The sequence below is a fragment of the Sceloporus undulatus genome, chromosome 1 (assembly GCF_019175285.1).
Source record: "Sceloporus undulatus isolate JIND9_A2432 ecotype Alabama chromosome 1, SceUnd_v1.1, whole genome shotgun sequence".
Taxonomy (NCBI): Eukaryota; Metazoa; Chordata; class Lepidosauria; order Squamata; family Phrynosomatidae; genus Sceloporus; species Sceloporus undulatus.
The window spans coordinates 290,831,981-290,859,218 of NC_056522.1; the positions used below are offsets into that span (position 1 = coordinate 290,831,981).

Genomic DNA, 27,238 nt, shown 5'->3' on the forward strand with positions numbered 1-27,238 from the left:
CTGGAAGCAGTGTTTTAAGTGTGTGGGAGTGAAAAAATGTGTTTCTGTACAAAAAGAAAAAAAAAAACCATTCACATTATTTTGTTGAAAAGAGTTTCCAAGATCCACATGAGATTTTTGTGCAAAGCTTGTGGTTAGGTGTTTGGTTTTTTTTTGGGGGGGGGGGGGTTGCCCCCCCCCCCCTCACACACACAAGTTTGTCCTGCTGAAACACACAAGGATGTCTGGAAATAGTTATATCTTCTTCCTCCTCTTCTTCTTCTTCTTTTTTAAAAATTATGGGAAAGGTTGAAGAAAAACAATGTTGACACAGATGTACACATATAGATATAGATTATGGCTGATAATGTCTTACTGAATTACAGTGGATAAGTTAGACTTCACAACTTACTTTCATGGTCACTGTGTGAGGCAGAATTCTGTTGTGACCATGCAACAACCAAGATACCTGCCAAAACCCACATTGCAAGCAGCACATTGCTTCCATGACTGTTTTCATGTTATGACAGAAATCAGGGATGACACAGATGAATGGAGATGGGTCAAGCTCCCCACCCCCCACCCCCCCACTTGTAGCTGGACACACTGGGACATACTTCTGTAGAGACTCCTAACAAAAGGAGAGGAGCTGTGCTGCCTACAAGATTAGGTTGGTTTTTTTTGGGGGGGGGGGGTTATAACATTTAGACATGTAGCTACAGAGACACAGCTGCATGATGCATGTACATCTCCTGATGGAGGATCTCTGCTATAGATAGAGAAGGCAATGCACAGCTTTATAAGGGCACAAATGGAATCAGGACTGCAAAGGTTTCTCCCCTTTCCCCTGTTAAAAAAAGTAAAATGAAATGAAATTGATGAACTGTAATTAAGATATAAATTATTTAAAGTCTGTCTGCCGGCACAGCACCTGATGGCAATTCAATTCAAGGCTGACTCCCGGGACTATTGGTGGAAAGCAAAGGCAGGAAAGATTTTATGAAACCTGAAAATACGCTTGAGGGCTAAGGAGATGGCAGTGTCTGGGTGAAAAGAGGCAATTTTCAGCCTAATCATTTGTAGAGGAAATCATGTTGTATGGCTGTGCTTTTCTCTTATGGGCTAGAGAGGAGCCCACAGCCCTTGATTCAGTAGGCATGTAGCTGAATGTCCACCTTCATTAATACAAGTAGATGTTTCATGTGGGCTGAACACAGACTGTTTTTACAATGAAAAAAAGAAGGAAGGATTCCTGTCCACCAATGTTCTAGGGTAATTCTGATCTGCTTAGGCTCAGGTGAGTGCTATGATAAACCATAAGCAACAGTGTGTGCATTTGCAAGGGTGGACTGATAACATGTAAATGCAACATGATGACAAAAAATAGCAGATAACAACGAACACTTGAAAGCATTACTTTTTAAAAACTGCAAGTCTGTACCATGTCCACGGCCATGCTAGCTGGAGGATCTGAAAGCTGTGACATCCTACAAATCAATTCAGGGATATAGCCCCTTAACACATATGGGAAAATATAAGTCTTTGCCTAGTGATGATGCCATCAGTGGTTATGATGGTAATGGTGCTAGGTAAGTCTGCCTGGCAAAAGTATTACACTAATTCTAAGAGGAGTCTAGATCCTTTGGTCCACCAAATATCTTGGACTACAACTCTCACATTACTGACCCACTAGGAAATAACAAAACTAGTCAACCAAGTTGGGTAGCTGAAGGGCTACTTTATTAACTAGTAAACCTTTAATTTTTACTTCAAAGATTTGTTGTGGGGAGCCTAAAGTGGGTTCCAGTTTTGGCAGGGGTCCCAATCTGACCTCCTTCTCAGCCATCTTTGAATGAAGCACTCAAACTCTAAGTGTCAGCCAGCTTTTTAGCTTGTCACCCAGATAATCCTTAATAAGGGAGATCTTCCCCTAGAACTTCCTGTCCCATTTCCCATGACATAAAGGGGAAATGCGCCCCAGGGTGGCTCCAAAGATGGTCTTCTTTACCACTACCCAAGCTCTATGACCCACATGAGTCAAAGGGATGTTATCTTCACCATATAGGCACCTAGTGATGCTCATTATCAATGCCCCTTCAAGTTTTCCTTTGACTACCTGCTAGTGACTGCCTATTTATCCAGCCACATCCCATGCCAAGGGTACAAGGCTTGAGGAAGTGGGGAAAACCCTGGAAAGAGGGAAGAAAATTCTTACCAAGTCCCTAAGGCAATCAGTATCGTCTAAAGCCTGGGAAGTTGGGCTGAACAACAAAGGAGTTTATCAGACAAGGGAAAGTGGAAGTATAATCCACTGGCAATCCGAACGCAATCATGGGGTTTAATGTTATTGCGCGATAGACTACTACACACAATTTCGGGCAATGGCAAGCTATTTTAGGGCAATGGGAAGTCAGTCTGAACGCAATCATGGGGTTTCATGTTATTGCATGATAGACTACCACACACAATTTCGGGCAATGGAAAGCTATTTTTAGGGCAATGGGAAGTCAGTTCGAATGCAATTTGAATTCATGTAAATTCGCTGAACTAGTGAAATCACGTGAATGCGTTCTGGCCCCACTTTCTTTTCATTCGAAATTAAAAGAAATTCCTCCCGTGTGATAAACTCCAAACAGAGAGTTTGAGGCAGTGCAGCTTGCTAGCTGAATCTTATCTTCTCTGTGCCTGGTGTGCACACCAAAACACCAGCTGCAATTTACCCACTCATTCCTATGGGTAGGCAAATGTGTCCCCTTCCTGCAACCTGTCTTTTCTGTGCAGGAATGGAGCCAGATTCCTTAATATAGACCAAATTGTTTCCAGTGTCTGGGAACCAAAGTCCAAGGTATGTGGAGAAAGAATGTTTCTCTAATCTTGGACTATGGAATGCCACTCCCAGCTGCTATTTATTGCACCTCAGTCAGTGGAGAAGAATCTCCAATGATAAATTCAGCTATCCTGGTGATGAGCCACAAAGAGCTTTTTTAAAAACAATCCAAAAAACAACAAATTGTGAAGAGACGGTAGGGGGCAGGACCAGCTACCATAACCTTGTTTCCTCCCCAGTACAAATTCACCCCATAAGGAATTTTTAATCATTGTTTTTTCTGGGGCATTCCTTTGGTCATAACTTTAAACATTAAATAGGACTAAATCCAATTAACAGTGAATGCAGGCACGAGCGGAAAGGTTTGTACAGTGTTATAGTGAAAGAGAACATCTAATGAAGTTATTATGTCTGTCTTGCACAATGATTGGAAATGTTACTTTTTGAACAAGAATGTCCAGACTCTCCAATAACCAGAGGGACTGGAGAATATTGGGAGTTACTGTCAACAGCCCTGCTCTGATGGAACATAATATCTTTTGATTTAGTTTCAATTTTCTTTACGTGATTAATTCTTTCTATAGAATTTCAGGTGACACACACACATAAGGAGAGAGATGTTCTTTGAGCTGAAAAAAACATGTAGAAAAGGACCTTCTGACCTAAAAAAGAATGTCAAGGTATTTGAAATAATGGTTTGACTTAGCGTAATGATGTTTGTGAGTGGGGGAAATAAAATGATTTTCATTTGTAATTCTGCAAGTTTCTAAAACACATTTGGAGGCTGAAAATGTGGTAATAGAACTGATAATTATGTTTACTCCTTTGGGAGTTTGTGCACAGTAATTAAAGCTATTTTTTATTTTTAATTAATCACTTCCCCTGGATAAGTAATATGGGTGATTATAACTGATACACTTTATATTACACCAGCTCAATAAAATATATTTATACGAGCCATAATCACTCTTCTTCTAATTATATTTTACATTTTTATTTAAAACCAAGGTTAGGTATAACTGCAAAGACTATTTTTGTCTCAAAAATAATAGCCATATTGCATAAATGAGATGTATAGTGTTGCTTTGTTCACACATATTTTAGAAATGCATTTTTGACATGCATACACACATGTGTGAAGAAAATCTTGGCATGTGAATGATTTCAGAAGCAAGGACCATCTGCTCAAGCTCACAAGAAATATTAAGTAGAGTTTTGCAGAAGTAGGGGGGGAAATCTTATATACTAATAAAAATATTCACATTTATTTAGAAATATAATCCATCAAGCTCAACAGGATCTCCTCTATTTCTATTTCTCCAGATGTTGTTGGACAGCAACTAACAGCTTTCCTAACCATTAATATTGCAGGCTAGGGTTGATTGGAGTTGCAGTCCAACAACATATAGGTAGCTACAATTTGCCAATCCCTCATCTAAAGTAAAGTAAAGGGATGTGGTATTGATTAGAAGATCAGAAGATTGGCAGTTCGAGGCCTGAGGCCTGCATGATGGGGTGAGCTCCTGTCACTAGTCCCAGCTTCTGCCAACCTAGCAGTTCGAAAAAATGCAAATGCAAGTAGATCAGTTTGCATTCAGAGGAATTCTGCTCCCCAGGAGCGATTCAGGGACGCTAAGAGGGAGCCATGTGTCCATAGCGATTCAGTGCTTCCTTACCCTTTTAGGGATGTTTGGGGGATGTTTTAGCAGCGATGCAGCCAGCTATGAAAATCTTCTGTGTCAAGGGACTACCTTTACCATCTAAAGAAAGGCTGCATTTGCACTGCAGAAATAATCCAGTTTCACACACTGTAACTGCCATAGCTCAGTGCTATGGAATTCTGGGAATTTGAGTTTTTTGAGACGTTTAGTCTTCTTTATTAGAGAGTTTTGGTGCCACAACAAACTATAAAGCCCAGAATTCCATAGCACTGCAGCCATGGAATTTAAAGTGGTGTCAAACTGGACTATTTCTGCAGTGTGGATGCAGCCTAAGTATACTTAAGATATTACCATGGTAGAAGAAGAATTTATTAAATAAGAATAAGCCCACCTAGGTGGTCCAACCATCTGACTGAAATTGCACCCAATATTGTGTACTGTTGGGGGAACAGGAGAAGCCCCCAAGCCCTGTGCCAAAGCAGTAAGTATGCTTGGCAAAAGAGACTTATCCTCTGCCATTGTGCTGGGAGATCCTGGGGTCAAGGTGTTTTGTTTTTAAGAAGGGCTACTACCAGGAAATGGCATCCTTGAACAGCAAATGAGACCTGACACACCTTGTAAAGGCCTGCAAATGAACTTTGAACCACTAATCCTCCATCATTCAACATTTTCAGCTGCTTTTAAAATACTCCAGTTTCTCATCCCTTATCCGATTTTCTCTCTTTGTCCTCAGTTTTATTCAGATGCTGCAAATTGAATTCAAAGTGCAGAAGAGTTTGCTTTCAGTTAACTCACCAAGGGGCTGGGGATGGGAGAGACAGAATCTTGCATCCCCTTTAGGCTCTAGCCAAAGTTAACAGCTGCATCCTCTCCTAGCTTGTGTGCTTTTCTTCAGTGATAACTTTTGCCATCTTTTCCTCTTTATCCTGGCCAAACATGTCTTGGTTTTCATCTGTGAAATGTTGGGGCGGGTATGCTTATGACTTTCAAAAATGGTAATTTTTATTTGTTGCTCCTGGAGCCTTCCAGTAGCATCAATTCACTGCCCTTTCTTTGGCTAAAAGTTAGTCTAGAGACTGATAAAAGTCAGTGAAACCATCCTTGGGGCACATGCAAATCCAGGGCTTCACTTTGCCCACCCAGAACTAGAGCACTGTTCCAAGTAAATGAGGAGACCGTGTGATGTGGTAGTTTGAGTGCTGGACTAGGACTTTGTAAGACAAGGTTTTGCATTTCTGCTCAGCCATGAAATTCTACTGGGTGATCCTGGGCATACTCTCTCAGCCTAAGACAAAGACAATGGCAAAACTCCATTGAATAAAAATCTTGTCAAGAAAATTCTATGTTATGTTTCCCTTAGGGTCACCTTAATCACTTGAAGGCACACAACAATTCAAGAGCTTCCTACAAAAATCTAGAAATGACTAGAGTTTGCAAAATTCACTTTTTGAACAGCAGCTCCCAGAATCCTTTAGGTAGCAGGGCCACTCACCATGCTATCTGGAGGATGCTGGGAGTTCTAAGTCCCTGAGCTCATTCTGGGCCATACTAAGTCTTGTCAAACAGTTTTGCTGTTGGGGACCTTAAACCATATACTTGTTATAATTCTAACAAGCATTTCAGTTTTCCCAAGTGAACAGAATCAACGGTACCCATGTTCCCAACACTTTTCATCAGCGTCCACAGCTTGGATTACATCCTGTGTGTGTGTGTGTGTGTGTGTGTGTGTGTGTGTGACAGCTAATTAAAGAGGAACTGTCATAAGAATTTCTTTCTTTCTCTTTCTTTCTTTCTTTGCAGTGGACAATGACAATTCTTAAATATGTATTGCATTCTTTTTTGACATCCAGCTTAATCCTGACCTGCCTTGTTGAGATACAAGGATAAATGGTTTCCCAGGATCTTGAGAAAAGTTCACTATAATTGTATCAATCAGCCTTTCTATAGCAGCTTTCTTCCATTTTTTCCCCAGCTAAAGAATAATCTGGGTATGTATATGCAAGTGATTGACCGTGAGGTACTGGGATACCATTATGATATCTGATCTTATGTTTAAACTATGGAAATTGTGATTTCCTGTGTCAGGTCTTTTTGGCTCATTATAGCAGCCTTTCTTGGAGGTGAAGAAAAGGAAAGGAACCAAAAATCCCTGTAGTATATAGCTCGTGGTTTAGTACACTGGAGCTATTTTTCCAGCTTGTCAATTAGGCTTGATATTACAGTTTTTTAGAAAACCATTCGTTTGTTGAATAATACCTCTGTGTGGCCTATGCCAAGGCACCCTGGCAAATAGCAGAAACAACTAAGATGGCAGCATAATTTTTTACTGGAAGTAACAGAAGAACTTGCAGAACTGATGAGAATAGGACCCAGGAGAGACACTCTTGCCAGCTTTCTCTCTTTTTATACCTTGCTCCTTGTTTTGATTATGTTTGACATTTTTTTCCACCATGACTTTTTTTTTTAAATGAAAGTAGCCTATAAGATGTGGAAGTTAAATTTCAGTTACATATCAAAATACATTTTAAGGAAATAGCATTCCAAAATATAGTAAGTCACTGGCGAATTCAGTCCAAAACTGTTGCTTGCTAACTCCTGTGGAAGGAGGGCTTCTTTTCCACAAATTACTAAATAATATATGCATTAGCCTTCCTTTTCCTAACTCACATTACCAGTACATTTCTGATAGTGCCATAATTGTTACAGGAGTAATTAGCTGCAGTATCATAAATACCACAGCTAGTATTGCATAGTGGCTTGAGTGTTAGACTATGACTCTGGAGACCGGGGTTCAAATCCCCACTTGGCCATGGAAACTGAATGGATAACCTTGGGCAAGTCACACTCTTTCTATCTCAAAGGATGGCCATGTCAAACCCCCCTCTGAAGAACCTTGCCAGGAAAACCCCATGATAGGTTCACCTTGGGGTCACTATAAGTTGGAAATGACTTGAAGGTACACAACAACAAATCATAAATACTAGTCAAAAAACACTTCTGTTCCTCATGTTATCATGGATGTGCTATTGTCTGCTAGTGATGACAAACACCATACTCTCCAGCATTTCACATATGAAAATCAGGACACGTGTGCAAGCAACATCAGAATGTGGTCAAGATGACAAAAGTTATCAATTAGAAAGAACACACAAGCTAGGAGAGGCTGTAGCAAGATAGCCTGAGTCTACTCAAAAGTGAATCAACTGAGAGCAAATTTTTACTTTTACTTTTGCTCTTTGAATTTTGATGATTGATAAATGTAGGCCTGTATTCAATATCAGGAAGCCAGCATGGTAAAGTATAGTCCAAATGGAGAGTTGGACTACAACTCTGCAGGTTGTGGTTTGATTCCTTGCATGGCTATAGAAACCCACTGGGTGACCTTGGATGAGTCACACACGCTTAGCCCCAGAAAAAGCCATGATACGTTCACCTTAGGGTTTCTATAAGGCAGAAATGACTTGAAGACACAAAATAACAATTCCACATCAGCTTCTTAGTTGAGTAAACTTAATTAAGTAGGCTTATCTAAGGACTGAAACAGATGGCCCTGAAGGGGCTGCTTCAAGCCACTCCTTTTTGAAAGGAGAAAGCCAGATGGGTTCCACAGCAATCACACACCGCAGCCCTGATCTGGCTTTTTGCTGGCCCAAAAAGAAGTTATAAAATTCTGCTCCTCTTTGAGCCGGCAAAAAGGTGGCTTTTCTGCTACCACCACGACTTTGTGGCACTCCTGCTGCATATAAATGCTGCGCTGCTGGAGCATCACAAAGCTGCCCATTGTGTGGTTGGGCGGGTGGTATGACACCAGCTTGGGGGTGGCATCAGAGCATGTGGCATGTAAATGCCACACTCTGATGCCACCCCCAAGCCAGTGCAAAGGGGCAGTCTGTTTCGCTGCTTAGTAACCTCTTCTGGCCCAACCCATTCAATCCTGATGGAAATATCATTCAGCCATGACCCAGCATTTCTCCCTATGCTGCTGACGTTTGATAAAATGGGGGGGGGGGGGGGGAATCAGTTGTGGCAACAGTGCCACAATAATGACTATTGAGAGTATGGAACAGTTACAGATGAGTAAATCTAGGTAATTGTTCTGTATTCACAGTCATTATACTATTACCACAATCATAACTCCAATTTACTTTACAGGGCATCATTTGCATGGGAAGAAGGAGATCCATTCTGCCCACAATCAGATCATGGGTGAATGACGTTTTCATTAAGTTTGGGTTCATCAGAAGATGTTACTTAGGCCTGAGACAGATGGGCCAAAAGCAGCGTGACGGCAGCGATACTAAGGTGCCAGACTGTGCAGCAACCACATGGTCCGGAACCCTGGTATGTAATGGCGGTGGCCTAATGGTGACATCATGCCCCCATGGGTGCCGCCATCTTAATGTAAGGGACACACAGCATCTGCACATTGCTGCGCATCACTTACATCATGAGTGTGCCAGTGGTGCACTCACGATGTAACCTGGGTGCTGCAAAAAGAACTCAGAAGAACTGGGTTCTTCTTACTCCGGAAGGACGTCGCACGGTTTGGAGGCTGCGGCATCCCTCTGGAGTTAAAACGAGCGCCTGCAGATTGCCATTTTCGGGTGGTCTGTCTCGGGCTATAGTTAAGTATATTGAGGCCCAAAACCAACGGGCCAAGTTTAGACAATGCACCCCCCCCCCCAGTGTCCAGAAGCTGCTCCAAGGCTACCAAAGGCAGCCCGAAACTGCTGGCAAAAGGAACAGATTTAATCCACAACTTCAGCCCATTTGGGACAATGGTGGCAGCCTGCTTCGGGAGCAGGCCATCTGATCCCCACGGTCCCTGAAGCCAGAGATCACTCCTTCCAGGCTGTTGACTTCGGCCTTGGTTACATATACCTAACTCAGTAGCTGGTACAGAATACAGGCTCTGGTGCTGTAGTTTTATTTACTGGTAAGCAGAACTCTGAACCAGGCTGTAAATCTTGAACATCTTAAAAATCTCTTTGTACCCTCACTGAAATTGATGCACTCTTGTGTGGGAAGATGCTTAATTGTGCCCTAATTGCCTGTTCTTGCCTCTTTATTTTTCCTCTTGCTGTGGCTATATTGAATTTGCAGAATTAAAAGTGTTGGGGGTGGGGGGGCGTAATCACTTTCTTGGTTCTTAATGGGAGAGGATGGAATGAAAAATCATTGTGTTGCTACTAATGTGCAAAGAATGCAGATGAGACTATCTCATTCCCACTGGACTACCAAATGCTATTAGTTGTGTTGCTGGATTGGGGGCAGGGGGAACAGGTCAGATCAGCCTAAGCCCACCACATTCAACAATGGTATTCAAAATGAAAGAATCTGAAAGAGCCAACTTTTCCCCTCTGTTTGCTCAGTGCCAGAGGCAGCATGCCTCTGAATTCCAGAAACTGGGAAATAACCTCAGAAGTGGACTTCTGGGCTCATGGACTTCCAAAAGCATGAGAGTACTGTGAAAAACTGTGAAAAACACTATAAGGGAAACATGGACCCAGTACAGATCTCCCAAAAAGGGAGGCCTGCCGATGCCTCCCCCCAACCCCTGTAGGGAAGCCGCAGCCTCCAAACCGCACGGCTTTCCTGTGGAGAAAAAAGAACCCACAAAAAGCGGGTTCTTTTTGTGCCATGCTTGTGCTGCCCAAGTGCACCAATGGTGCACTCGTGATGTCACAAGTGTGGCGCAATGTGCAGACGCTATGCATACATCCAATCACAATGGTGGTGCCCATATACACAGACAGTACAGACAGAGGCATGAATCACTCATTGGAAGGGGTGAATCTATTTTCTCTTTATGGGTCTATTGACCACAAAAATGACCTTGAGGTTCGTGGACTGCATTTTGTGCAATTTATGTGTAGATTAATATGTAGAATCAGTACCCACCTGGCTTACTAACTAATATGTTGTGATGTAATGGTTGCTGTGTGCTGCATACTGAGCATATTATATAAATCATAAGAATGACATTATCCAACTTCAAGGGATTTTAGGAGTGGGGATAAAAACCTTATTGTTCCAGTATTAGGGTGAGGACACTGACAACTTTTAAAATATATATTCTTCTTAGGAACAGCCCTGAAGGCTGTTTGCTGGTAGTCTGACTAATCCACAAAGCAACATTAGTTTCCAGTTCACAGATACACTCTGGCGTCAACTGTTACATAAGGTCTCAATTAACTGATTTTTGGGGGCTAGTGCCGACAGCAAATCAGTGAGCAATGGCTGGTACTGTCTGCACATGGCAATTCCGTTAATGAAGGTTTGCCTGTATATTTTTGGTTTCACAGAAATTTACCCTTCCCTTCCCAACTAGAAAATGAGAACTGATGTGTCTGTACCCATACTTCTTTTCTCAAGCACATTCAAACAGCCAAAATGTTCAAGTATTAAGAGATAAGGCACTATCTGCCAATCCCAAACACATTCTGGGGGAAATTTGTCAGCCATCCCATAGCTTATGACCCAGGTCACACTAGAACAGGGGATGAGGACACTCCTTATCTTTGTGGAATATGAATCCAATTCCATAAAGAGTATTGGTGTAGTCAAAAGCACTTCTTCATTCTTTTTGGGGGTGGGGGGGTGCATTCACTTCAGGAATACGGAAGCAGTATCACTGTACTTCAGATGCATACGTGCATGTAATTCATATGAGATGCACACGCAATGCATATGAGGTGCACATTTGGGTGTACATTCAGGTGTGCCTTCATTTGTGTGTAGTTCAATATAAAGGTCTTATAGAACAATCAATGTGTAACTAAACATGGAGAGATTAACACTGATAACTCTGATGTAGTTGGTCAACATTTTCATGGGGGGTGATAAGAACATCTCAGTCTAGCATGCTCATAAAGTAATATCTGATGTAGATGTCCAATGCAGAGACCAGAATCATTCAGTTCTTTCACCGCTTCGCCTTTGATGGTGGTGTCTGCACATGTGTGTGTGTGTTCATGTATACTTTTTTCCAATGTTCTTAACTCTACTATGAAAACACTATTCTCTATCTATCTATCTATCTATCTATCTATCTATCTATCTATCTATCTGTCTGTCTGTCTGTCTGTCTATCTATCTATGAGATATATATGATAGGAACAAAATCCATTCAAGATGTGGTGCTGGAGAAGAGGCTGAGGATTCTGAGGACAGCCAAAAAGACAAACAAATGGTTCCTAGACTAGTTCAAGCCAGAAATCTCCCTGGACAAAAAGATGACAAAACAGGCTGTTGTACTTATTAACCTTAACTTTGGACACATCATGAGAAGGAAGGACTCACTGGAAAAAAAACAACAATACTGCTAGGAAAGGTAGAGGGAAGTAGAAAGAGAGGAAGGCCATGTGCTAGATGGATGGACTCTATTAAGGAGGTAATAGATATGACATTGCAGGAACTAAGCAGAGCACTGGAGGACAGGGAGTCTTGCAGATATCTCATCCACAGGGTCATTATGAGTTGAGAATGACTCAAGGTAGGATCTATCTATCTATCTATCTATCTATCTATCTATCTATCTATCTATTTTAGCAGCATGTCTATTTCCTAAAACCTTTAGATAAATCATTCCTGCACGTCAATTGGTTCCAAAAACGCACCTCTTCAGTTAGCATCCTATTAATGTCATACACAAGACTATGTCCACTTTATCCCTGTATCTGTATATGGTTTTGTTGTTGTTGTTGCAGAGGTTGGTATTTTCTTCCACCCTCCTCAAAGACCAAAACCGACCCCAGGACTCACAGTCCATGGCTGGTAGATAGCACAGAGTTTGGAGGAACATCTGGCTATGCTACCTTGATATAGCTTAATGCAAAATGTCTATGTCTAGCTATCAGGAATAGCTAGATACACTTCTGATTCCCCCCTCTGCTCTCCACCAGTCACATAATGGCTGTCCAGAGGGGTTATCTTAGACAGCAGGGGAGCCATAGCAGAATTCTTATAGTATGTTGAGCAATGAAGGATTTTGGCTAAATTCTGTTTTCTCCTGGAAATCTGTCAGTGATGGAGATTGTGGCAATGCTGCCATTTGATATATATTTTTAAATGGACAGTTGTTCTCTTAGCCCTTGAAACAACAAAGAGTAAACAAAAATTTTCAGTTGTTCAAAAGTCAAAGGTATGCAGTATATGCAATCCTTTCAAAAAAATGCAAAGTTCTATTGACCCAGAAATCAGTGAAAAGCAAATGGAGACAAGATGCAATGCAGCTGACCAGCTGCCATCTTAAAATGTGGAAAATAGTATTAAAGTCTTAATTTTATTCTAATCAACTATTCTTTTAAAGTGTGGCTACATAATGAGCAGTTAATGAGGAACAGCATAATGTCTCCATGCATTATTTGGATGCATTATTTTCTAGTATCTGAATTTCCTTACAATTCATAATGATTATATTAATGAGTTTGACTGTAAATATGACCAACCTAATAGGTTTTAGTATTTGAATGGAAGAAGGAAGCATAGATTGTGTTACTGTTAAATTTACATACCAGATAAACAAGCTACCATTTAGCCCCTTAAACTTGTCATAATTTGTAGGTCTGATATAAATTATCTCATTCTGACTGCATGTGTACATGTAGCAATGTTTGGGTATATGATCTCCCATGGAGACAACATTATACAGAAACAGATTTTATGTGCAAAACAGCACTACATCATTTGCTCATATCCTAATGCTGGAGTGTGCCATGTGATTTAGAACTGAAACACAGGTGGCAAGATGCCTAGTGTTAATGTGTTGGCTCCAAAGGTTACTCTTTGAAAGCCAACTGTCTCTCAAGCAACAGGATGAAAGAAAAGGCACACTCTAGCATCCCTAAGGAATAACTAACAATAGCACAGCCTCAAAGGTTGTTGTAACTATGCTACTGTACACCAGGGAATGTGGTATCTGCAGATCAAGAGAAAGATTAATATGAATGTGCTGCTGTATGGCAATCCATATATTACTATATTGAAAGAATTGTGGTGTATTGCTACAAGAAGTCTCAATTTACATAATTGCTAAATTAAAATTACCTCTGCCACTTGAGGGTAGGGGACTTTCCCTGCCTCTCTCTCTCTCTCATTAGATGTGCTATTGCTTTGGTATCAGAAAGTGGGAAAGAGAATTTGAAAACCTGACAAACTCACTTATGATTGAATTATTATGAACACAGGGCTGAGTTCTTCTTTCTGGACTCCTCCAAAAAATGCAGACTATGTAAACGTGGAATATTTTTAAACTCTTTAATACAGTGCTAACAACAGAAGCAACATGCTTTCCACAAGGTTATCTGGATTGGTTTGTTGCAGCCAGAAAACTTGTGATCCCTTTAAATACTAACATTATTGCCTGTGGGAATTGTGGTTGTGCATTTATTTTTTTTAATGGAGGAAGTGTTGGATTGCTGTTGTTGATTTAAAGATGAACTGCAAATGTATTCCAATCAGAGTCCCAAGTGTAAATCAATAATTCATCTATCTGCATCTCCTTGCACTTTGCAGGCTATTCTGGACTAAATTAATGGCTGCACATGACAGAATGACTCCACCACATTCCCCTGGGACAGTGATTACATTACTCTACAAATGACATAAGGTCCACATGGTCCACAAGCTCCTGGTAACAGAGGTAAATTTATGCTTAATATTAGCAAGAAGATTGAAGAGTGCTCTTAAAGTCTCCCAAATCAGAAGCATGTTGATCAGTATTGCCTAATGTGGGAGTGGGCAGAAAGAAAATTAGGATTGATTGGTATATTGCTGGTTGATTTGCAACAGATCACTAAGTATTTAACAACTCCCAATTGTTTATCAAACTAAAAACCTTTTTCCCTCCTCAACTCAGCAGTTTTCATCAGCTATATCCTATAGTGAGTGTTGATGGGAATTACAGTGCAATGACATCTAGACCAGGGTGAGGAAAGTGATGGAGGTTGGGAACCAAGCTTTTGTCCCTGGGACACTCTGAAGCCCTCACAGACTGCCAAAAATGCAAAAAAAGAAAGGGGAAAAAAAGAGGGAAAAAAGCCAAAAAAGCAAAGCAAACTAAAGCAAAACACCTTTCTAAATAAACAACTGGAAATTGACACAAGTCCACTTTTGGTTTTTGAAAAACTGAATTTTAAAAAGGTTAAACGGTTCAATCAGCCCATGGTCCATTTTAAAGTTAATTGCTGCTCCTGGAAGCTACCAGAAGAGGCACAATACCTAACCCTGGAAGCTAGTTTTAATGTTATGTGTCATCTCTGAACCATGGGCTTAACAGCACTGCATGGCAAATATGCTAGACATGTATATCAATGCATTTAATTTTATGGATATCCTTATTTTGACTCCTAATTTTTTGAAAATAATTTAGCTCTTCAATAGCATTGTTTTCCATCTCTTCAATGTTATTTGAAAAATACATGACTCATCCAAGGCTCAAAGGATTTCTAAATATTTCTAAATAAAGAAAGGCATAATTAAATTAGGTAGAAGACAGAAAAGCTGACTAGCAGATGAATGCTATATTTAATATTTGTATGAGCAAACTTACTGTCTATAAAAACAAACAGATTTTAAACTGTTGCCGTTGGCTTCATTTTTCCCATTTCTCCAAAAGACACAATATTGAAACTTAACAAGACTAACACAAATTGCCTTGTTATAAGAATTGATTGGAAAATAGTAACCTTTGTCTTTTAAATTTAAATTTTCATCTTGGTGGGATATGATCAATCTCTGAAAATGATTACTCAGTAAGAACATGTAACATTATTGATTCATTGCTAGGCCAGATTTGAAGTTTACCAATATGGACAGTCATTGTGAACAGGACCAATAACCTGTTTCTAAGGGCTCAGCATTATTCTGAGGCGTGGGGTGATTTTCTGAAAAATCAAGGAAGACTAAGACAGTGCTTCCCAGTTTTTAAGCTGACTTTAGAACAGTTCATCATTCACTTGACTGTTCACATAAATAAGAACACATCAATAGCGGCCATAAGCGCCCTGGGGTGGCGTAAAGACATCATACATGTGTTTCACCATTTAGATGTGGTGCATGTATGATGTCATAATGGTGGTGCCCATACACAGGGCGCCACCATTATCATGCTGCCGGCAGCCACAGTTCCATCTTCTAGCCATGTCTCTATGCTACACTGGAGCAGTACAGACCACCAACAAGTGGCATACAAGCACCGGTATTAGGATTAGGGAGCAAACACCATGCAGTGTTTCTGCAGTGGAGGTGCAGCCTCAATCTTAAACACTTAATTTAAGTGTCATGAAATTATGTTTGTGCTTGATGGTACAATAAATCAGCACGGAAGGAAATTTAAGTGTGTGTATCAGGTAGTACTGCGAAGAAAATAGACCATGAGAGGACTGCGACACATATAAAAACACGTCTGGATGGGAATTTTGTAGGGGTGAGAAAGAGTTGGAAACACCCACCCTTAACATCTCAACCCACATCACAAGCAAGATACCCACAAATGAAACAAAATGTTCCAGCTTTTTGTGAAGATTTTTGCAAAATCAGCAGAATGTTTTTATAGGGAAATGACAAGAAGGATCAAGTAATGATGTTAAATGTTGTAGCACAATGCAGCACAAATCACCAAATTTGGATAAACCCATAATTACCTAAAAGGTGCCAGCTCAGCCAGAATCCTTCTTGAGCACCACATTAACATAAAAATAGTTGCACCCAGCAGTTGTGCTTTCTCAGAGGTTGCATAAATGCATTCACTTATTTTGAAAACCCATGGGCAGCCCTCTCTCACACTCTTGGTATAGTGGGTGGGCAATTAACTGGCCATTGCACAATAGGTTAGCTCAAGGCTCTGATACCAGTTGCACAATAGACTGAGCAACTAGGATCCAGCTTACTTCTGTTGTATAGGATCATGGCCTATATGAAGCAGTATGTGAACCATACATGTCTGGAAATACACCATTCTTATGAAGTTAGTACCAGATTATGTTGGGGTGTTTCCTGGGATACTGCATTATGGTTTTAAAACCCTTTTCACAATTGTCAGTTTTTCATCCTGCATTCTTAGGCCACCGAGAAGTGGTTTCACCCATTCCTCCTTCTGATATATAGGCTACAGCACTTGGTATTTGTTGGTGGTCTCTCATCCAAGTAGTAACCAGGGCTGTCCCAGCTTAGCTTTCAACTACTAATTTCAGTAATTCTGAATGAGGGGAGTGGGGAACTTATTGCATGCGTCATTCTGGTTCATGGCTGATTATACCATAATTAGAATCTAAACAGAATTCTGAAATGTTTTGCAACAGAATAGATATGTTAATGCAGCTGATAATGAAACATATGTTGGTATATTTCTAATATGTCATTTATATGTCAGTCTCAGGCTCTGGAGCTTGGTGACGGAGTTTGGCAAAGAACAACAAGAGTTTTACGTGGGTGTGGAGGAAGAGAAAGCAGAAGCTAAGGTGGGGAGTCTGTGGAGTTAAGCCTCCTTAGTCCCAGAGAGTCTTTTGGGAGAGTTTGTTGGGTTAAGAGTGAGGGTCAGTTGGGGGAAGACTAGCTGGTTTGTTTGGAGCCTAATGGAAACCTGATTGTTTGACCAGTAGTGTCTATTGTTCTGTTGTAGTTTGGTGATCTATTGTTAGTTGATTTTTTGTAAGAGTTGAGGTGTGATTGCTGTCCAACTTGAAATAAGAGACCAAACACATATATGGGTTGTAAAATGGGCCACTTTATTGAATTAATCTATTTAACTGTCTTCTTGAAAACCCGTAAAAATTTAAGGGAGCAACCTATTCCTCAGACCACCTCCTCAGCTTCCCCTGGGCAAAACACCTGAGCTCTGTGGAAAAACCCATGACTGGGTTGCTCCCTGGTCAGCTCACATCTGGAACATGAACCTGAGATTTCCTCACTCAACTCACAGGACTTGATTGAGGGTTATATCCCAGGCCAATCCTAAGGAAGGTCTCTTTCCTTCTCTCCTTAGTCGCAAGACCTAAAGAGAAAGTTTAAGAGGCCTGACCTTCACCCCAAGTGGGTGCCATAGGTGGTCACCTGACAACTAATTCTCCCCCATCAACAACCAGTGACCACCTATTTAAGTCCACACTTAAGCCAGTTTTCCAAGTCCTTGAACAACAGTGTTTGGTAGGCGAAAAACCCTTGGAAAGGGGAGAAAATTCCTACCTGGCCCTTAACATGACCAACACAGCCACACTGAAGTCGAGGGATAAGGAAGGGTGGTGCTGGCTTAAATAGCCTCAGCTCCACCCCCAACCCTTCCCTGATGTGCTGTAGAAACACCACATCTAATTGGCTGCTGGCCTCATTCAAGAGGGCAGCAAATGCACATCTCCAGCCATGGTGGCCCGGGGGATGTGGACTGTGTGCTTGTTCGCACTCTATTGTAATAATAATAATAATAATAATAATAATAATAATTTATATTTCCTGCCTCTCTCTGCAGATCGAGGTGGGATTACAACAATAAAAACAACAATTACAAGATTAAAACTACAATGTCATATAAAATACACTCAATAAAACAACATACCATTACTAATACAATGGTACACTATTGAGTGTAGCCCCAGGTCCCTTGCTGAGCACCTGGTCCCAGGGAGGTGGGGATTTTGCTCAGAGGAAGTGAGTCAGAGGTGTTTATCAGAGGAGCTCTTAAAGAGGTACTATTCCAGTGTGACTCCTCTAGCTGCCTCCTGTTGCATGCTGGGATTGGCAGTTTTAAGGAGGGGTATTTAGAATTCTCAGGCAGAGAAGTTCAGCTCCTTAAAACTGCCAATCCCAGCATGCAACAGGAGGCTGCTAGAGGAGTCACACTGGAATAGTACCTCTTTAAGAGCATAGTGTGATAAACATCAGAGTCTTGACTGGGGGAGTAGCTAGCTGCCAGTAGCTTTCCTATATAGCAGCAGTCTGAGGCTCTGGAGTTTGGTGACAGAGTTTGGCAAACAGGCTTGGAAAACAGGGTGTTTTGCGTGGGCATTTCACAAGAAGTTTGAGGGGAAAGCCCAGAGTCCTATTTCAATGCCTACGTAAAACTTCTGAATATAGACAGTGAGGCAGCTGCTGCAATCACCTGCAACAGCTGTGATATGTTTGTGTACTTGCCAAGGGATGTGGGTAATTTCACCTGCACCAAGTACAAGTTGACAGCCCTGTTGGAAGAGAAAATCCAAGAGCTTGAAGCTTGGCTATTTACACTTCATCATAATAGGGAGCAAGAGGTTTCCCTGGATAAGGTGGAATGGACTTTTCTGGATGGGGGAGACTTAGGAAAACCTTCAATTGTTCTGTGAGCTTGCAGCTACAGAACCGATTTGAAGCTCTCTTTTATCAGGAATGTTGTTGTTATTATTATTATTATTAGCTTTATTTATAAAGTGCCATATAGGTACACAGTGCTGTACAAAACCAGGTAAAATCAAAAATATATAAAAGCCTGCCTATGGCGTACAATCTAGAAGTTAAAACAACAAATTAAAAACATTATAAGAAACAAGTAAAACAACAAATATCCAACAAATGATGAGGGAGAGCAGCAGGGCCAGTACTCAGGGTAAGTGCAAGAGACCATGTTAGAATCAACAGATGGCAAAGCTGCTGCTAAACCTCAGAGGAAGTATCTAGTGGTCATGGGAGACTTCTTGCTGAGGGGTAGAGAAACAGTGGTTTGTGGCCCTGATAAGATGTTTCAGGAGGTGTGTTGTCTCCCTGGAGCAAAAGTCCATGATGTGACAGTGAGGCTGACAAGATTTGTCAAGCCTACTGACTGTTACCCCTTCCTTTTGGTCCACATGGGAACCAATGACACTGCAAGGCACAGCCTTCCAAATATCGTAAGGTTTATGAGGCTCTGGGTAGGAAGCTGAAAGAACTACATTCACAGGTTGTCATCTCATCTCTTCTCCCAGTTGAAAGTCATGGTCCAAGAAAGAGAGGAAAATAGCAGAGGTGAACAACAGGCCCCACAGATGGTGCTGCCAAGAACAATTTGGATTCTTTGACTGTGGATTCTTTGACCATGCAGCTTCAGGAGAGGGACTTCTGGCAAGGGATGGGTTGCATCTCACAACAGCTGGCAGAAAACTGTTTGCCAATAGTCTCAAACATTTGATCAGGAAGGCTTTAAACTGAGTTATGCAGGGGAAGGAGACAGTATTCTGGAGGGCAGGAGTTCCTCAAGGGCTGGAGACAGTAACCAAACAGTTATAGAGAGAGGACCCAACAGTGAGAGGGAAAAACATTACATAGACAGCAAGGGAGGGATGACAAATGATCTTAGCTGTCTCTACACTAATGCACAGAGCATGAGAAATCAACAGGATGAACTTGAACCCCTAGCACAGCAAAGCAAATAGGATATAATAGGCATAACTGAAACCTGGTGGGATGTGTATCTTGATTGGAATGTAGCAATATGGGATATAATCATTTTAGGAGAAACAGGCCAAACAGGAAAGTCAGAAGAAGAGCATTCTATGTCAGGGACATTTATACCTGTGAAGAGATCCAGGACTTAAATCCTGGAAACCAGGCAGAGAGCATCTGAATAAAAATTAAAGGGGAAAGAAACAACAGAGCTATTATTGTGGGGTCTACTACAGACCCCCAAGTCAGACTGAGGAATTGGATGTTGCCTTTCTAGAGCAGATGACCAAACACTCAGAAAGGAGAGATGTAGTAATGATGGGTGACTTCAAGTACAGTATTCTGATATTTTCTGCAAGTCAAACTCAGCCAAGAGTTTAAAATCCAGTAAATTCCTCACTTGCCTGGCAGACAATTTCATTGTCCAAAAGGTGGAAGAGACAATGACAGGATCAACTATTTTAGATCTGATCCTAACCAACAGGGATGACCTGGTCAATGGGGTGAAAGTGGCAGGATCACATTCTCCTGGAGTTTGTTATACAGTGGAAAGAAGAACCCAAGTATAGTCAGACATATATTCTAGACTTTAGGAAAGCTGATTAGGGAAAAACTGGGCGTGATCTCATGATCAGGAATACTAAAAGAGAAGGGAGTTCAGAATGGATGGGAGTTTCTGAACAGAGAGATACTGTTGGCACAATTTCCAAAAAGAAGCAAAAATGGGAGGTGTCTTAAGAAACCAGGGTGGATGATTAAAGAACTTTCAACTAAGTTAAGATTTACAGAGGACATATATAAGAACTAGGAAAAGGGGGAAATCACCAAGGAGGAATTCAAACAAATAGATAGCATGAGTAAGGGTAAAGTCAGAAAAGCTAAAGAGCAGAATGAGCACAGGCTTGCTAGAGAGATTAAGAACAATAAAACAAGGCTTTTTTTTTTTTTTGTATGTCCATAGCATAGCAAAAGGAAGAAGGAAATGGTAGGGCCACTACATGGAGAAAAGGGTGCTATACATGAGGAAAATGGAGCAGAGGACACAATGATGGAAAACAGAATAAGTCAAGAGATAATACAGGAATACCTGGTTAATCTAAATGAATACAGATCTCCAGAGTCAGATGAATTACATCCAAGGCTGTTAAAAAAATTAGCAGAAATAATTTCAGAGCCACTGTCAATTATCTTTGAGAGTTCCTGGAGAACAGGCGATATCTCATAGACTGGAGGAAGGCAAATGTTGTCCTCATCTTCAAAAACAGAAAAAAAGAGGAACCAGACAATTACCATGTGACATCAATACCAGGAAAGATTCTAGAGCAGCTCATTAAACAAAGAATCTGTATGCATTTAGGAGGGAGTGCTATAATCACAAAAACTCAATATGGATTTCTCAAAAAGAAGTCATGCCAAACTAATCTTATCTCCCTTTTTGATAAAATTACCAGTTTAGTAAATAAAGGGAATGCTGTGGATGTAGTATATCATGATTTCAGTAAGGCTTTTGACAAGGTCCCCCATGATATTCTTGCAAACAAGCTAGTAAAATGTAGGCTAGACAATACAACTGTTAGATGGATTTGTAATTGGTCCAAATGGACCTCAGCAATAGCTCCTCTTCATCCTGGAGAGAAATAACCAGTAGGGTGCTGCAGGGTTCTATCCAGGGTCCAGTGCTATTCAATGACTTGGATGAAAGAAAGAGGGCATGCTTATCAAATTTATCAAATTTACAGATGACACCAAATTAGGAGGAATAGCTAATAGGGGGACAGGATCAAAATTCAAAATGATCTTAATAGACTAGAAAGCTGGGCCAAAACTAACAAAATGAATTTCAACATATAAAAATGTATGATACGACTCTTAGAGAGAGTATAAATGTAATGCACAAATATAGGATGGGGAACACCTGGCTTAACAAGACTACATGTGAAAGGACTCTAGAAATCCTAGTAGACCACAGATTAAACATGTAAACAACAATGTGATCTGCCAGCTAAAAAGGCCAATGTGATTCTAGGCTGAATCAATAGAAGTATAGTGTCTAGATCAAAAGAAGTAATAGTGTCATTCTATTCTGCTTTGGTTAGGCCCCACCTGGCATACTGTGTTCAGTTCAAAAAAGATGTTGATAAGCTGGAGCATGTCCAGAGGAGGACGACCAAAATGGTGAAGGGTCTGAAAACCATACCGTATGAGGAGTGACTTAGGGAACTGGGTGTGTTTACACTGGAGAAGAGATGAATAAGATGTGATAGGATAGCCCTGTTTAATTATTTGAAGGGATATCATATTGAGGATGGAGCAAGCTTGTTTTCTGCTGCTACAGAGACTAGGACACTGAGCAATGGATTCAAACTACAGGGAAAGAGATTCTACCTCAACATTCAGAAGAACTTCCTGACATTAAATCTGTTTGACAGTAGAGTATGCTGCCTTGGAGTGTGGTAGAGTCTCCTTCTCTGGAGATTTTTAAATAGAGGCTGGATGGCCATCTGTCATGGCTGCTTTGATTGTGGATTCCTGCATGACAGAGGGTTGAATTGGATGGCGCTTGAGGTCTCTTTTAACTCTATGATTCTATATCTTTATGAGAAATTAAAAAAAATTACAAAACCTCCATGGTGAAGTAGTTAATAGCAGCAGTTAATAATGGTAATATTTTCTCCCAATTCTTTTAAGGCTAAGCCAAAAAAGAACAGACCTTTTTTTTTATCTCTCTATGGCAGTGACTTGAAATGGTGATTTCATCTTTCAAATATGGCAGCTTTCATCTGTGACATTTTCTTCACAAACAGCATTTGCTCCTGTTCTTTATTTCCCACTGAAACAGCATTCATTTTGATCTACAGATATTCTTTTGTGGCTGGTATTCCTTTTATGTCTGTCACCTCTGAGAATTTTCCCCTCCACCAGATGTAAAAAATGTCCCCCTTGGAATTGACTGTATTTTTACAATTCATCGCTTCAAGTTCTGGAATATGCAAAAGCACCTACAAAATCTATGCTCATTTCAACATAAACTAAAATATTTTTTTAAAAAAATATGGGGAATTAGTGAGCAAATAGCATACTCTCTAAGAGCTATACCATGGTGTGGAATATTTGGCCTTCCAGATGTTCTGGCCTACAATTCCCATCAGGCCTAGTTAATCTGGCCAATAATAGGGGATTGTGAGAGTTGTAGTCCTAACTATCTGAAGGATCAAAAGTCTTCTACCTCTGCATTAAACCAAGTGCCATCCATAGATCTATTTTGTCACTGAAAAATGCATAATAAGAGTCCCATTGTATTGATCTGCAGCCAGATGTAGTTCAACATTCCATTTCTCACAGAAATCCATTAAGATCTAGGAATTTCAGAGTCCGAATAGTGGTTGTTTTCCAGCAGATGGTACTGAATGATATATTTCTTCCGAAAGCTGGTGATTTTATCCAGTTATTGTGTCTATTTTCCATCAGTAGATTCGATTTCATAAAGGAGGAAATTTCTAAGAGAGGGGAAAGATTCAGCAGGAACAACTAAGATGTGCTACTATTTCCTCCTTGCTCCTGCATCTAGTGTCTTAGATGGCTGTCTCATTTCGTGTTATGGTGGAAAAGTCATTAAGACTTACACATGATGTAAGAAGATATTGCTTCATTTAGCAAATCATACTTCTGTCATCCGCTTGCTAAACTTTCAATACGGCACTGTGATGAGCTGTCTGTATGCAATGCTAGCTTGAGGAGGAATGGGCACTTCTCTATTTTAAAACAGTGTTGTCTAGCTGTGGGTCAAGGAGATTTGCATCAGTCATCAGCATCTGGGTCATTGCGTGAACTGGTGAGAGATTATTGCAAACTAGCAGGAGAGCTGGTTAACATAGAATGTTTCTGAAGAAATCACAAAAATGCTTTTGTATATATAAAAGGATAAATAGAGCATTTATTAACACTTCTTTTTTTGCAGCAACAAAAGTGACACAGTCCACATCTTTTCACAGCAAAAGCTATGGCCACATTTTACATCACTTTGAGGCACAAAGCAAAATATATAATTGATTTGTTTCTCCAGGTCAAAGTATGGTTCACTTAAGTAAGTTCATTATTGTTTAATAAATGAAGAAGAAGAGAAAGAAAAAGAAAAGAAAAATAACAACAACCCATGGCGAGTTGTTTATTGCAGTAGCAGGGCCTTAAAATACTAGCACAATACAAGGAGCAGATCAAAAAACCCAGAATGGCTCTTTAACATACAATGATAGTTGTTTCATTAGAGTTGGGAAATGGATACTTGTTAGAGCATTAAATGGTCTGATATCATAAAGAAGTTCACTGTTAACTGGTCTGGTGTGTTTTGCATTTTGAAATATTTATTATCCCAACTGTCCCATGGATCTACAACAAGCTCAGTAGTAACAGTAACAAAGAGATTAAAAGAGCATACACTTAGGAGTGCATGGCACTTATTGCTTGGTACACTAACATTACAATTCTTCTTCAATTATGCTTAAAAAACACAGAGTTCCTATTTTTTCAGGCTTCCAGAGTCACTTCTATGCCACCCACATAGTAGGATGACCATGCTCCAAGCTGCCCTTTCATTGCAGCAAATAGAGGCCTTATATGCTCAGTGTGGGGAATTATTTATCAAAGCAAAAAATGCAGTCCACTGACCCCTGGTACCAGTGGCTTTCACTGATCTGGATGGATCCAAATTGCACTTGAGCATTTAGAATTTATCCTCTTCCTACACCTAGCCCTGGTTATATGCCACTTTTGGCTCACCATGAAGATTGTTGCTCATATTCAGTGTCCATTATAATTTCTATTTATTTGAAAGACAAATACACTTTTTAAAATTCAGAAATCTTTAAAATAGTACTATTTTCTATAATTATACAGTATCTTCAATAAACTATTACTTTATTTATAGAATTGTGGCACAGCATCAGAAAATATTTAACAAAAAAACTATTCAAAATTAAACAAATAGCTCATTTCTTTTCCCTTTCCTGCATTTACTTCATAACAGGCTTCAAAAGAAATACATCCAGTCTGTTCAAGGGCTACTAATTTTTTTGGGATATTTTTCTTTGGATCTGTTTGAGTGATGCTTTCTTTATAATGAGACTAATGGCCAGTAATTTTCTTCAGGGTATGAGTACACCGATATTTTTTTTCCTTTTGGGGTAAGTTATTTAACATTTTGTACAGTAGGTCAGACTAAATGTGATTTTATACTGGCTGGTATATGTAGGGAAGGACATGACACATACAGTAACAGTATGAGTCTGCAAATAATAGAAATAAAGTATTTGTGCCTTAAAACATTCAGTAAAAACCAGTTAATTCATCTATCACAGAGTAGCCTGCAGCATATAATCACAATAACTATACATTATATCTTAAATTGTTCTAGGAAGTCCCAGTTCAACTCTCTCAAAAGGGAATTGGATTGGGAGTGTAAAACAGAAGCCTTATTCTCTAAGAAATCCTGGTCATTGACCAACCAACCGTACCATTGGCTTACATTGTACCAAGTAAACATGGATAACTTCACACAATCAATTTTATGACCTCATTCAATACAGTGTAACAAATATGTAAGTGCATTTTTAAACAATCAAGTAGATTTGGCTTTCTAAACGGAATAGCTGATGTTCCAACTTCATTGGTAGTTGTGCTTTAAACCTTAGTTATGAGCTTTCAACTCATTTATACTGCAAGTACCTTGTTTTGTTTGCAATTTTGACCAGATAACCCTTAAAACTCTATAGAATGGAGACACCCAAATGGAGGTGATGAGATGTCACAAACTCATACAGATTGCACTTGAATGCTTTTTAATTTTTTTTACAGTAAGACTGTCTTGTCTGATATGCGTTTACATGTTTATACCACTTTTGTGTGTGTGTTGGGGGTGCAAACAATCACAATGAATAAATCACAAACACTACAAAATATATCCAATATAGGCTGTTATGAATAATCTTCTCCTTCCTTATAGCTATATGAGTCTTGTGCTTCTTCTTGTACAAATTCTTCTTTCTTTTCCCAGCCGTTCGGCCAACCACCATTGACCTGGGTCATAGCACCGTAAGATTTAGTGGTACCATAATTTACATAATTCTGAGTAATGTCCCCTGTTTCTTCATCAAGTTCATCTTCATGAATGAAGCCACATTTCTCTTCACTTGTCTGTTCTGGGTCCGCCCAGGGCTGTTTCTCTCCTGAAGCAAATATGCCATAGAATATGACTCCACCATAATGAACCAAAGCAGCAATAAGGAAGACATATTGCCACTCTTCACGTGTCTATGAAACAAAGAAAAAAAATCAGAATGGCTCTAAGAGTCTCTTCTAAACTTAAACAATTTTTAAAATATATATCAGGGCTGAAGAGGCAATGTGACCTTTCAACTGTTTGTGGACTTCAGCTTCTATCAACCATCAGCTTTGGTTGTATTAGGCAAGACTGATATTAATTGCACAACAAAAATATCTGAAGGTCTACAGCTGTCCATTTCTATTGTAGAACATATAGCTACAACTATATTTAAAATTAGCACTAAAGTTGACTTGTTTCTGTTAACAACATGTCAAAGGTCACATTTAACCCGTCACTGCTTCTTCTTCAACAGTAGAATTCAGTCTTAGGCGCAGTACATACCACCCCAAAAGGCCAGGCTGGAGGCGTCCATTTTAACTCCAGAGGGACGCCACAGCAGGCAAACCGCACGGCAATCCTCCACAGTAAAAAGAACCCAGAAAAAACAGGTTGTTTTTAAGGCGCCCAGCACTAGTCATGAGTGTGCTATTGGTGCACCAGTGATGTAAGCGATGCGCAGCGACTCCTGTAAGCTGCACGTCACTTACATCATCATGGTGGCGCACATGTGGACAGGACACTGCCATGATGCCGCCGGTGTTACACACTAGGATTCAGGAGTGTGTGGTTCCTGCATGCTGCTGAATCCTAGTATCAGTGGTGGCATGTTGCTTTTGGCCCTTCTGTCCCGAGCCACATTCTACAAACTGTTACTATTTCTTCTCTTGGAACTTTGTGAAGGAATCTTTTCTAGCTGAGGGAACTGGAGGAAAATGCAATAAAGATAGTAAGGAAATCTACATAAACTGTTTTATGAAATATTATAACAGGATAGAGCCAATGTTTGTGTGAGTTTATGCAAGCCATAGTCAACTATACTCTCCATAGTTTTCAGCCTACAACTCCCAGAAGTCCTAGCAAGCATGGAAAAGGTGAAAAATTATGGGAACTGCAATCCAAAGATATCTGGAAGACCACAATTGCCTACCACTGATTTACACATCCATCCGTGAAAAGTGATAGGCTTATATTTATCTCCCACCTCTTTTTCCAGAATGGAATTAT

The 27,238-nt window shown here is 40.2% G+C and overlaps 1 protein-coding gene across 1 annotated transcript in view; it reads right to left on the reverse strand.

The window, feature by feature from the left end:
* Positions 1 to 23,768: 23,768 nt before the first annotated feature.
* SLC17A6 (solute carrier family 17 member 6) overlaps positions 23,769 to 27,238 on the reverse strand; it is a 77,920-nt gene continuing 74,450 nt past the window's right edge. The window contains exon 12 of the mRNA XM_042444920.1: positions 23,769 to 26,160. Coding sequence (XP_042300854.1) covers positions 25,825 to 26,160 — 336 coding nt within the window. The 3' untranslated portion in view covers positions 23,769 to 25,824. The remainder of the gene's footprint in view (positions 26,161 to 27,238) is intronic.